At 39.1% G+C, this 14,313-nt stretch overlaps 1 protein-coding gene across 1 annotated transcript; it reads left to right on the top strand.

Annotated features, from left to right (window-relative positions):
- Positions 1-5,973: 5,973 nt before the first annotated feature.
- On the top strand, positions 5,974-6,906 carry LOC126082450 (olfactory receptor 1L8-like). Its single transcript, XM_049894968.1, has one exon. The coding sequence runs from the start codon at positions 5,974-5,976 to the stop codon at positions 6,904-6,906; it is 933 nt and encodes a 310-aa protein (XP_049750925.1).
- The last annotated feature ends 7,407 nt before the right edge of the window (positions 6,907-14,313 follow it).

The following is a 14,313-nucleotide window of genomic DNA, read 5'->3' as shown; positions in this document are numbered from 1 at the left end:
TGACTTGATGGCAACAGGTTTGGTTGTTGGTTTTCATTTGGCAGTTCCAGTCATATGAGCACAGTTTGTCAAGAGTTTAGCTTAACATTTAATTCAACGTTTTAGTTCTGTTTCCACCCCCCCTTGATCACTGGGCCAGGATGTGTCATTATCCCATGGTTTTTGAGGAGGTAGAATTCCAATAATTGAATACTGGGAACTCAGTAGAAGAGACGAAAATAATAGTCCACATCTCACACACACACACCAGGCTTTTAGAATTACTTCCTCAGATTCTCACTTCTAAAACTCCCTTCCATTTTCCTAGGTACTCAGTACTGATGAAACATAGGAGTAGCTAACATTACTTGGTCACTCCAAATATTCTTCTTCATTTCACATTCCTTTCACAAATAATTCATTTATGTTGCTATATGTTTTGCAAACTATACTTAAACATGGTATTTCATTATCTTCCTAAAACAAGATCACTCAGTGAGCAAGTAATGGAGGTCACATATAAAGTCTCACCTTCTGCATCCAAGCCCAGTGTACTTTCTAGCAACCCACAACTCCATACACAAAGACATGTCTCAGCCATCCAAAATTAAATTCCCCTTATGGCTGACATTCAATCACATAAATTAGAATTTTCAGATTCCACAATTCATTCAACACAGAAAAATTCTCTCATTGTAACAACAAAGGTCTATTCTTAATCTCAGATTTAAAAAAAAACACACTTTGGCAGGGGTGAGTGTATTGTGCGTGCAAGCAGAAAATTATCAAAGTGGAAAAATATAGCCTATAGTTATATTTGAAACACAATTGTGTAAGATATAAACTTTACAAAAATATGACATGTAGCATAGTGGTTAAAAGCATGAGCTTCAGACTTAAGACCCGAATTTAAATCTGCTATTTACTTGACGTGCGACTATAGCAAATCATTTTGTCTCCATTATTCAGTTTCCCTGTCAGAAAAATAAAACTCATACCTCAGAAGGTTGTCCTGAGGAGTAAAGAAGATACTGCCTACCAGAACGTAAATGCCTAATTACCAATTAACTCTCAGATTATTCAAAGCATGGAAAAAATACACCTTCTAAAAAAAAAACACTTTGTAAACTCATGTAAAAGTTAATCTGACAATTAATCTGAGAGCATGGGTTTTGTTTATATTCATATTGGTTACTTTTGAGAACATCCACAAACACTTGGTTGGGGCAGGGAGAAACATTAGTAATGATTATGGGTGGAGAAGGTGGTGGTATCAAATATTTCCTCTGTGCCTGGAACCATCATAAGTACTTTAAGCACATTATGCCATTAAAGCATCATAAAAATCTTATGGCATATGATAGTATCACCTCTTTACATATGAGAAAATTGAAGTTTAAAGATATTTAATAACTTACCTCATGTTAAACAGCTGGAAAGTAGACATTTAAATGTTGAATGTAAAAGTAAACAAATTTTCATTCCTTGAACTGCTAAGAAAAATGTCCAAGAAATATGTCCATTCTCAAGGTTCGAATGAATAATTTAAAACACTTTGTGGACATGAAGATATTTGAATCAGTGTTGTCCATGGCAGCAAAGAGTTATAGGACATCTTGTTGTTGTTATGTGCTGTCGAGTCAGTTCTGGTTCATTGCAACCCTATGCACAACAGAACGAAACACTGCCCGGTCCTGCGCCATCCTTGCAATCATGGTTATGCTTGAGCTCATTGTTGCAGCCACTGTGTCAATTCACCTCGTTGAGGGTCTTCCTCTTTTCCGCTGACCCTGTACTTTGCCAAGCATGATGTCCTTCCCCAGAGACTGACCCCTCCTAACAACATGTCCAAAGTATGTAAGATGCAGTCTTGCCATCCTTGCCTCTAAGGAGCATTCTGGCCACACTTCTTCCAAGACAGATTTGTTAGTTCTTTTGGCAGTCCATGGTATAGTCAATGTTCTTCGCCAACACCACAATTCGAAGGCATCAACTCTCCTTCAGTCTTCCTTATTGATTGTCCAGCTTTCACATGCATATGATGCAACTGAAAATACCATGGCTTGGGTCAGGCACACCTTAGTCTTCAGCGTGACATCTTTGCTCTTCAACACTTTGAAGAGATCCTTTGCAGCAGATTTACCCAATGCAATGTGTCTTTTGATTTCTTGACTGCTGCTTCTATGGCTGTTGATTGTAGATCCAAGTAAAATGAAATCCTTGGCAACTTCAATCTTCTCTCCTTTTATCATGGTGTTGCTCCTTGGTCCAGTTATGAGGATTTTTGTTTTCTTTATGTTGAGGTGTAATCCATACTGAAGGCTGTGGTCTTTGATCTTCATTAGTAAGTGCTTCAAGTCCTCTTCACTTTCAGCAAGCAAGGTTGTGTCATCTGCATAACGCAGGTAGTGAATGAATCTTCCGCCAATCCTGATGCCCTTTTCTTCTTCATATAGTCCATCTTCTCAGATTATTTGTTCAGCATACAGATTGAATAGGTATGGTGAAAGAATACAACCCTGACACACACCTTTCCTGACTTGAAACCAATCAGTATCCCCTTGTTCCGCCCAAACAACTGCCTCTTGATCTATGTAAAGGTTCCTCATGAGCACAATTAAGTGTTCTGGAATTCCCATTCTCCGCAGTGTTATCCACACTTTGTTATGATCCACACAGTCAAATGCCTTTGCATAGTCAGTAAAACACAGGTAAACATCCTTCTGGTATTCTCTGCTTTCAGCCAGGATCCATCTGACATCAGTGATGATATCCCTGGTTCCACATCCCCTTCTGAAACCAGCCTGAATTTCTGGCAGTTTCCTGTCGATATACTGCTGCAGCCGTTTTTGAATGATCTTCAGCAAAATTTTGCATGTGTGTGATATTAATGATATTGTTCCATAATTTCCACGTTCTGTTGGATCACCTTTCTTGGGAATAGGCATAAATATGGATCTCTTCCAGTCAGTTGGCCAGGAAGTTGAATTCCATATTTCTTGGCATAGATGAGTGAGCACCTCCAGCGCTGCATCTGTTTGTTGAAACACCTCAGTTGATATTCCATCAATTCCTGGAGCCTTGTTTTTCACCAATGCCTTCAGAGCAACTTGGACTTCTTCCTTCAGTACCATCGGTTCCTGATCATATGCCACCTCTTGAAGTGGTTGAATATCAACTAATTCTTTTTGGTATAATGACTCTGTGTATTCCTTCCATCTTCTTTTGATGCTTCCTACGTCGTTGAATATTTTCCCCATGGAATCCTTCACTATTGCAACTTGAGGCTTGAATTTTTTCTTCAATTCTTTCAGCTTGAGAAACGCGGAGCGGGTTCTTCCCTTTTGGTTTTCCATCTCCAGCTCTTTGCACATGTCATTATAATACTTTACTTTGTCATTTTAAGCTGCCCTTTGAAATCTTCTGTTCAGTTCTTTTACTTCATCAATTCTTCCTTTTGCTTTAGCTGCTCGACACTCAAAAGCAAGTTCCAGAGTCTCCTCTGACATCCATCTTGGTCTTTTCTTTCTTTCCTGTCTTTTTAGTGACCTCTTGCTTTCTTCATGGATGATGTCCTTGATTCATTCCACAACTCGTCTGGTCTGCGGTTGCTAGTGTTCAATGTGTCAAATCTATTCTTCAGATGGTCTCTAAATTGAGGTGGGATATAGTCAAGGTCATATTTTGGCTCTCGTGGACTTGCTGTGATTTTCTTCAGTTTCAGCTTGAACTTGCTTATGAACAATTGATGGTCTGTTCCACAGCGGGCCCCTGGCCTTGTTCTGACTGATGATATTGAGCTTTTCCATACTCTCTTTCCACAGATGTAGTCAATTTGATTTCTGTGTCTTCCATCTGACGAGATCCATGTGTATTAAAAAAAAACACACACAGTCATCATTTATGTTGGTGAAAGAAGGTATTTGCAACAAAGAAGTCGGTCTTGCAAAATTCTATCATTTGATCTCCGGCATTGTTTCTATCACCAAGGCCATATTTTCCAACTACTGATCCTTCTTTGTTTCCAACTTTTGCATTCCAATGGCCAGTAATTATTTATGCATCTTGATTGCATGTTCAATCAATTTCAGACTGCAGCAGCTGATAAAAATCTTCTATTTCTTCATCTTTGGCCTGAGTGGTTGGTGCGTAAATTTGAATAATAGTTGTATTAACTGGTCTTCCTTGTAGCCATATGGATATTATCCTATCACTGACACCATTGTACTTCAGGACAGATCTTGAAACGTTCTTTTTGACGATGAATGCAACACCATTCCTCTTCGAGTTGTCATTCCCCGCATAGTAGACTATATGATTGCCCGATTCAAAATGGCCAATACTAGTCCATTTCAGCTCACTAATGCCTAGGATATCTATGTTTATGCGTTCCATTTCATTTTTGATGATTTCCAATTTTCCTAAATTCATACTTCATACATTCCAGGTTCTGATTATCAATGGATGTTTGCAGCTGTTTGTTTTCATTATGAGTCATGCCATATCAGCAAATGAAGGTCCCGAAAGCTTTACTCCATCCATGTCATTAAGGCCAACTCTACTTTGAGGAGGCAGCTCTTCCCCAGTCATCTTTTGAGTGCCTTCCAACCTGGGGGGCTCATCTTCCAGCACTATATCAGACAATGTTCTGTTGCTATTCATAACGTTTTCACTGGCTGATGCTTTTCAGAAGTAGGCTGCCAGGTCCATCTTCCTAGTCTGTCTTAGTCTGGAAGCAAAGCTGAAATCTGTCCTCCATGGATGACCCTGCTGGTATCTGAATACCAGCGGCATAGCTTCCAGCATCACAGCAACACACAAGCCTCCACAGTACGACAAACTGACAGACACGTGAGGAATAGAACATCTAGAGAAAAGGATTAAGTCAAGAGTGGTGCATGCATACAATGAAAGGGGTCAAAAGAAATGAACTAGAACATGTATCTCAAAAATTTATGTGGAGAAAAAAGAAAACAAAGGCAGAATGAGATATACGCCACAGTATTATTTATGTAAATGGAAAATACACATAAACAAAGAAAGAAAGAAGTTTTTCAAGGATTTATACATAAGTAAATAAACAAATGAAAAATGGCATGGCGGGACATATGCTTAATGATGGGTGGCCATGATGTAGGACCATGATGAAGTTTGGAGAAATTAGAGGAAAACAATAAGTAAATAGTAAATTTAAAGAAAAAATTTTCTTTTAATTTAAATTTTACTCATCATTTTTTGACATTAGCTAAGGAGCATGAGCTTCTAAATAAGTGCCTCTGAGGAAAAAACAAGCAACCACAACTGTTGACCTGGGTTCATTATTCCTCTGATTGCTCTGCTGATATTTAACAAGCCTCTTTTACTGCCAAGGAAGTTCAGAGATAAACCTTGATATGACATAACAGAAAGTTTGCTTTGATACAGAAAGAGAGAAATATAACCACCTGATCTAAAACAGCTTCCCTTACCCTACCCTTGTCAGCCTCTATCCCCTGACACTGTTTTGTTTTTTTCATAAAATATAGAAATTTCATACAATGTAGATTACACACACATACTTATGCATATACGTGTGTGATCTCCCCCATTAGAATACAAGACCCACAAATCCAGACCTTTCTTGGCCTACTCACAGTCATGTCCCCACTCCCAGAAGAGTGTTTTTCACAGAGTAGGTGGTCAATAAATATTTGTTTTAAGATTTAATATTAAACTGATTCAGGAAGTTTCAATTCTGTTCCTGAAAGAAAGTTCCCCTGCACAAGTACATATTATCAACACAAGGTGTTTGTGAAAAGTTAGAGTTGGGAGGAGAGGGCAACATCAAAGATCAAGAGACTGGCAAGTTGTTCACATGGTGGCTAATCATGAACCTAAGAATGGAAAGTAGAGGTAGGAAGAAGCATAGATTTATTGGCTTGTTTGTGATTAAATTTACAAAAGAGGTTTACATTAAACAGTAGGATCTTCTCTATTCTAGCTAGTTCCATGACCATGGAAAGAGCCAACCAAACCAGCAGTGTCTCTGAGTTCATCCTCCTAGGACTGTCCTCAAGGCCTGAGGACCAGAAGCCACTCTTTGTCCTCTTCCTCACCATGTACCTTGTCACTATAACAGGGAACCTGCTCATCATTCTGGCCATCCACTCTGATCCCCAGCTCCAGACACCCATGTATTTCTTCTTGAGTTTCCTGTCTTTTACTGACATTTGCTTCACAACAACCATTGTTCCCAAGATGCTGGTGAACTTCTTGTCCATGAAGAAGACCATCTCCTACGCTGGATGTCTGACACAGATGTATTTTTTCTATGTCTTCGGCAATACCGACAGTTGCCTTCTGGCAGCCATGGCCATTGACCGCTATGTAGCCATCTGTGACCCCTTTCACTATGTCACCATCATGAGCCACCATCGCTGCTACCTGCTGCTGGCCTTCTCCTGCTCATTTCCTCACCTTCACTCTCTCCTGCATACACTTCTGCTGAATCTTCTCACCTTCTGTGACTCCAATGTTATCCAACACTTCCTCTGTGACATCAACCCTCTCCTGAAATTGTCTTGCTCTTCCACATTTGTCAATGACATCACAATAAAGACAGAAGGAGTAATTGTTTTTGTGACTCCCTTCCAATGCATTTCTTTCTCTTATGTAAGAATCCTCATTGCAGTTCTCAAAATTCCCTCAGCTGTTGGAAAACGCAAAGCCCTCTCCACCTGTAGTTCTCACTTCGCCGTGGTAACCCTCTTTTATGGAAGCATCTATTATGTCTACTTACAGCCCTTGTCTAGCTACACTGTCAGGGACCGAGTGGCAACAATTGGCTACACCATTTTGTCCTCCATGCTAAACCCTTTTATCTACAGCCTGAGGAACAAAGACATGAAGAGGGGCCTGGGGAAGCTAATGTGCAGGAGGAAATCCTAGCCAGCATCTCCGTGGCCATGTTCTTGAGTGCCCTGCTCCTCTAGACCCTGTTTCTGCTGGTTCCTGATAAGCATAACAAACTTTTCTACATCAGCAGGCATAATCCATATGCGTCATGGGTGTTAGGTTCTATTCATTTCTTTACACTTTCAGCTACAACCACTGAAGTCTTATTTTGGTTGAGCAATTGGCTCAAGGTCAACATAATTCTTATCTTCCAGCTGTCATATATACCCCTGTCTTCCATCCTTCTCTTCTTCAGGAAACCATATCTATTTTACTCCTTGTGACTGCTGTTGTACACTTTTTGTTTTCCACAAAATTTTCCAGAATTAATTTATACTTGTTCAATAAATTTGATTCTCTAGTATCCTTTTTATTTTAATGAACTTCTACAATCAGTTTTTCAATATTTAGCTCTTTGAAAGACTTTACAGTGATTTAGGATGAGAGAGAGAGGCAGAAAGGAGAGAAGAGGGAGGGGAGGAGAGGGAAGGAAAAGAATACTGAGACCTTCACCAAAGCAAGGAATATATCTGTCCATCGGTGTATGCAGGGGTCACATTTCTTCAATAGCAGCATGTTCTGAGCTCTGTAGTGAACAAAAACTCAACAGCTAGCCCTGATTAGCTAGGTGATATAGCAGCTCAGCACAGAACTGCCTCAATGATCAAGCCAGTGCAGGGTGGTTGTGGAGGTCAGTTCCTTAGGGATCTCTACGTTGGTTATCTGTCCTTCAAAGGCACTTGCTCCTTTTGAGCTCCCTCCTAGCTGCAGGGATTCCCACCATCACTACCATTTAGCTGTCCGTATGGTTTCCAGACAAAGATTTATTGTATGTGCTTAGAATTATTTACAGGGTCTTTTGAAGAGAGTATTAAAGCCCACATGTGGACATTGAAGGCAGATATAACCCAGAGCCTCTGGAACCACATGGAGGTATATTGGGCCTCTCTTGAAAGTGAGTTGGCCAAGACAACAGGCAAGGACTTCACTCTGCTAGCTTTTGTTTTCATTCAACATCCTCTAATTTTCTCTCAGTGATTTCAGGTTTTACTAAATTTTACATCTTAACACTTTTATCATTATTGTTGTTCTCCCATAAATATTATTCAGTAGGTCTCATGTGGGACCTGAGAATCTGCATTTTAATAAGCACTCCTAGCAATCCTTGAACAACACCTAGAGAAAACTAATTTCGCCCTTTTATGAGAAGTTGCATGCTTGAAAATCTCTGACCATTTCTTAAGTCTCAATGATTTATTTCTAGAAACCACGTATGTAATAGTACTTCCTTAAGTGCATACAGCAATATGTACAAAGGCATTCATTGAAGAATTGTTTGTAATGGCAAAAAAAATTTTGAAAAAATTTAAACAACCTGAATTCCCATCAATAGGGGAATGGATAAATGAATAATGATTCAATACTTCTATAGACTGGAACAATATGCAATAGCTATAAATAATAGGGTAGATCTCTATCGCAAAAAATAGAAGGGTTATAAACAGATGCCCACCAATAGGAAAATGTGTAAATAAATGATGATTCAATACTTCTATAGACTGGAACAATATGCAGTAGTTATAAGTAATGAGGTAGATCTCTATCACTAACCTGAGAAGACATTATGGATAAAACACATGTCACAAAACAAAATGTTTAAGAATAAATATATTAGGGTAAAAAATTTATATAAGTGAGTGTATATGTGTATATTATAAATTGGTGAGAATATGTATGTATATCTATATACTATTCAGAAAGAAAACTTCCTATTAATAATGATTAGTTCTTGGAGGTGAGATTGGAATGGGGAAGAAGACAATAATGTTTGATTTGTATTTTATATGCATCTGTAATATTTGAATTTGTTAAAAGGGAACATGTTTAGAGAATAAAACTGCTAATCAGTAAGGAAAACGTAAATAAAATTTCTTCTTCATTGCCATTGAGTTTTGTCTAAACAACAGTAATATCATTTTGTGGTAGGGAACAGGTGATAGAAAAGAGGTCAGAGAACCAAAAGGACTTTCAATTCCGTGTCCAAATTCTTACTCTAGGAAAGGACCAGATAAAGAGGAGCCATGCTGTAGGTGAAGGAACACAGTCATAGTTCCGTGGCCAGCCTCCTGTGCACAGCCCTGGGAAAAAGTAGAAAGATCAGTGTCTCCTCTTCCAAGGCCAAAGTGGTAGTAGAAATAAAAGACTTCTATATGTTGTGTGGAATCCTGATGGCACAGTGGTTAAGAGCTATGGTTGCTAACCAAAAGATCAGTAGTTTGAATTTACCAGCCACTCCTTGGAAACTTGATGGGGCAGTTTTACAGTTTGACTCTGTCCTACACAGTTGGTGAGTTGGAAATGATAGCCATGAGTTTAGGGGTTTTTTTTGGCTTATATGTTGTGTGGAGTCCCTGCGTGGTGCAGTTAATGTACTCAGCTACAAGCTGAAAGCTTGGAGTTTTGTCTACCCAGAAACACCTTCAAAGAAAGGCCTGAAGGCCTACTTCCAAGAAAATTGAAAACTCTATGGATACAGCTCTACTCTAACACATGTGAGGCCACCATGAGCTGGAGTCAGCTCAACAGCAGCAGGTTTTTTTTTTTTTTTATGCATTGTGTGGGAGGAGAGATTGCTTACAAAAATGAAAGGCTTAGATGAACCTAAAATTTCTCATTGAAAATTATGACCCAGTCATTTACTCACCAATACTTGTGGTATTTGTATCAGTCTTATATGCTCTTGGGGATGAACCGGCTGCCAAAACTACTTTTTTGAAGCTTACATGATAGTAGAGGGATGGAGACACTAAACAATAGACAAAATAAGTAGTCAAACTATACGACAGGAAAAAGTTGATAAGTGCTACAAAAAATGTAGAACAAGATATAGGAGATCAGAAGTACTGGGGGTAGACTGGGAATACAGTTTTAAATGCAACAATCAGAGAACACCTCCTTGAAAGTAAGACATTTAACAATACTTGAATACAGTGAGGAAGTTAGTCATTGGAACACCAGGGAGAAGTGCTTTCCAGTCCAATGGAACAACCAATACAAAGACTTTAAAGTGGGGATATACCTGGCATATTCACGGAGTAGCAAGGAGGCCAATGAGGCTGGAAGAGTCAGAGGAAGGGTAATTAGAGGTGTGTTCAGAAGATAAAGGGGAACCAGATCACATAAGATCTTTTTGGGGAGTCATAATAATTTAGCTTTTACTGAAAAAATTGAGAATCCATTAGACGGTTTTGAGCAGAGAATTGACATAATCAGAATTTAAGTTTTAAATGGATTACTCCAGCAGCCGTGTTGAGAATATTCTAGGGTGACAAAGAGATAGAAAAAGGGAGACAAGTTGGGAAACTATCATAATATTTCAGGGAAGAGATAATGTTGGTAAAGACCAACGTGGTAAAAGCAGAGGTAACGAGAAGTGGTCAAATTCTGAATGTATTTTGAGGAAGAGTCAACAGAATTTCCTACTTGATTAAATGTGGAATAGTAGAGTAAAAGACTAGATAAGTATGTTTCTGATGTCTTTATGCAATTAGAAGGATGCAGTTCCTATCAACTGAGAGAAAGAATACTGCAGATGGAGCAGCTTTGGAGGGGAAGATCAGGAATTCAGTGTAAACACGTTAAGTTTAAGATGTCAGTTAATACAATACAATTAGGTAACAATATTAAGCATGCAATTGCACACAAGAATTAGGAGAATGATCAGAATGAAAGATAGAAATATAGTTTATTGGCACATAGATGTCTCTTAAAGGCATGAAATTAGATGAGATCACATAATAGGCACTCAATAAATATTTGTGGAAGAATGAATAGAAAGAAGGAAGGTTGGAGGTGGAGCCAAGATGGCATCTTAAGTCACAAACACCATAACATCCTCCTGCACCAGAGACCCAAAAACCCAAGCAAAACAGAAACTCGTTGCCATTGAGTTGATTCAGGCTCATAGCAACCCAAAGCAGGTAACAATCCAGGAAACTTGAATAAAAAAGAAAGTCCAAGGACTGAACTGAATACCGATTGGAAGGAATAAGTAAAGCAGCAAAAAAGGAGTAACACAGAACAGTGAAACTGAGCCAGCTGTGTGGTCCCACTGCAACTAACTTAGGACAAAGCCAGAAGTGACCTTGCATGAAGAAAACAGCAAGTCAACTTTATGATTTTCCCAAAAGGGAGAGAGAATCTCTATACGCACACACGGAAACAAGCACTCAGGGAGGGTGCCAGATCCAGAACTGGAGATACACAGAAGTTGCAGCCCTTGACCTCAGGGGGCACAAATCTCTTCCTTAACCTACCCAGCAAGAGGCAGAGAAATGTGACTCTGTGCACATCCCCCAACAGCTCCTTCTTCCCTTCCCTTGCCTGACATGAGGAGGCACCTGTCTGTATGTACCCGCCAGATGTGACTCCATCCCTTAACCCACACAGGGAGGAGTAGAAGAGCCATAACTGTGCTCACTCCCCCTACAGTCCCTTTCTTCCTCCCCCCATCTGATATGAGGTGTTACCACTGTGCATTCACCAAGAGTGACTCCATCCCTTAACCTGCTCAGAGAGGGGCAGAGGAGAAGAAATTACACAGGTATCTGCCCACAGGCACTTCCTCCCTCCCCTCACCTGACACAAGGTAACATTACTGTGCAGGTGCATCTGCCAGGATCAAATCCATCCCTTATCCCACCCAGCAAGGGGCAAAGGAGCTAAGACTATATGTGCATCCCCTCTAAGGCCCTTTCTTCCCTCCCCTTGCCCAGCAAAGTGTGGAAGAAGAGTGAGTGTGCATGTACCTACCTGCTGCACCTTCCATCCTCTTCCTGTTACTGACAGACAGATGCAGTGAGACTGAGCGAACATCCACCTGCCGTTTCTTCTTCCCTCCCCCTGCCCAGGAGGAGGTGGAAGTACAGTGACTGTGACTATCCCCCTGCCGCCCACTCTTTATCATCCACACCCTCCACTACCAGCCAGAAGAGAGGAGATCACCCCCACTCACCACCACATCCACGACATGGGCTGCTCCACCTGCATGGAGAGCATCATTCCCCATTCTCAAGCTACCAATCTGATCATAGACAGAGGACAAAGCCAAACCAACCCACCCTCAGGTGCCCCACAAGATCAGTAAACAGAGACCTGAATTTCCACACACACCTGCCATTCCACCCTCCCCAAAACATGTAGGGAGGGTTCCAGCACAACCAGTCCAGCAACCAGAGCACCATTCCCATCACATCTTCCAGGAATCACTAAAACAAAAAACAAAAATCAGGACCCAGGAAACAAATATACAAATAAAAATAAATACAATAACCCCTTAATGTCCCAGAGATGAAAGACAATAACAAACCACCTAAAGAAGCAAGGGAAGATGGCCCCAGCAAGTGACCATAATAAAAAATCAGAAATTCTTCCTGAGGAAGAAAAGGTAATGGAGTTTTCTGATAAGGAATCAAAATGCTTATGAAGACAGTCCTCAAAGGAATCAAGGAAAACACAGACAGAACTATGGAGAACACAGACATAACCAGGGAATGCACAGACAAAACACTAGAAGATTTCAGGAAAACAATACAAGAACAAAATGACAAAATAAATAGACAATTGGAAATGATACTGAAACAGCAACTAGAAATCCAGAACCTTAACAATAAAACTGCAGAAATTAACAACTCAGTGGAAAGTCAAAGGAGTAGAATTGAAACAATGGAAGACAGGATTAGCAGAATAGAAGAGTAACTAACCCCTTGACACTAATCTGTTCGAGAAACAATAAAAAAAAAAAAGAATGAAGAAAGCCTAAGAGTTATGTAGGATGCCATTAACAGGAATAACTTATGTGTGACTGGAATCCCAGATAAGGAAGAATCAACAAAAAGCAGGGAGAGAATGGTTGAAGATATGTTGACAGAAAACTTTCATAATATCATGAAAGACAAGAAGATAACCATGCAAAAAGGACAACAAGGCCCATACAGGATAGAGCCCAATAGAAGAACACCAAGACATATCACAATCAAACTTTCCAAAGCCAAAGACAAAGGAAGAATCCTGAAAGCAGCTCAGGAAAAACGAAAGACCATCTACCGAGAGGCATTAATAAGACTAAATTCTGATTATTTAGAAGAAACCATGCAGACAAACAGGCAATGGGAAAATCTATCTGTATAAAACCTTGAAATAAAAAAAACTGCCAACCAAGAATAATATATCCACCAAAATCACCCCTCAAATATGATGGTGAAATTAGAATATTTCCAGAAAAACAAAAATTAAAGGAATTTGTAAAAACCAACCCACCTTTATAAGAAATATTACAGGAGTTCTTCAGACAGAAAAGTAATAACACGCCAGACAACAGCTTAAGATTAAAACACGTGACAACATCAGATAGATATCAGCCCAGATAAAGAAATCTCAAAAATGAAATAAAGCTAAAAGATGAAAAAAAGGGAACAAAAGATGTTAATCTGTAATTGATAGCAGCTCCAAAACATAAAGTTGGAATAAAAGTTAGAGGTTTAGGACTTCCATATGGAGAGGAAATCAAGGCTATATCAATAAATAAATTACTGTTTTAAGCTTAGGAAGATAAAGATATATTTCAGGGTAATCATGATGAAAGTCAACAAACCTACTCATCAAAATATGAAAGAAGAAAATCTTAAACATTCACGCACAAAAAAAACAAAAATGACCAAGGGAATGAAAACACTAGACACAATCAAAAAAGAAAAAAAAACTCAGCATGGAAAATTAAGTGGAACTAAAAAATAATCAACAACACACACACGCAAAAAAAAAAATCATAAGAAAATGGCAGCAATAAACTCATACCTATCAATAATCTTACTGAATGTAAATGGCCTAAATGCACCAGTAAAGAAATGAAGAGTAGTAGAATGGATTAAAAAAAAAAAATCAATATGCTCTCCGCAAGAGACACACTTTACACACAAAGATATAAATAAACTAAAATTTAAAGGCTGGAAAAAATACATCAAGCAAATAATGATCAAAAAAGAACAGGAATGTCGATATTAATCTCTGAAAAAATAGATTTTAAAGTAAAATCCACTATAAAAGACAACGGAGGAGATTATATAATGATTAAAGGGTCAATTCACAAAGAGGACATAACCATAATAAATAAATATGCACCCAAAGACAGAGCTCCAAAATTCATAAAACAAACTCTAACAACTGAAAAGAGAAATAGACACTTCCACAATAATACTAGGAGACTTTAACACACCATCCTCGGTGAAGGACAGAACAACTAGAAAGAAACTCAACAAAGACACAGAAGATCTAAACACCACAATCAACCAACTTGACATCATCTACACATACAGAACACATCACCAAACAGCAGCAAAGTAC

Source organism: Elephas maximus, chromosome 9, assembly GCF_024166365.1.
Source record: "Elephas maximus indicus isolate mEleMax1 chromosome 9, mEleMax1 primary haplotype, whole genome shotgun sequence".
Taxonomy (NCBI): domain Eukaryota; kingdom Metazoa; phylum Chordata; class Mammalia; order Proboscidea; family Elephantidae; genus Elephas; species Elephas maximus.
The sequence above is the reverse complement of the archived record's forward strand: the minus strand, read 5'-3'. Positions and strand labels throughout refer to the sequence as shown.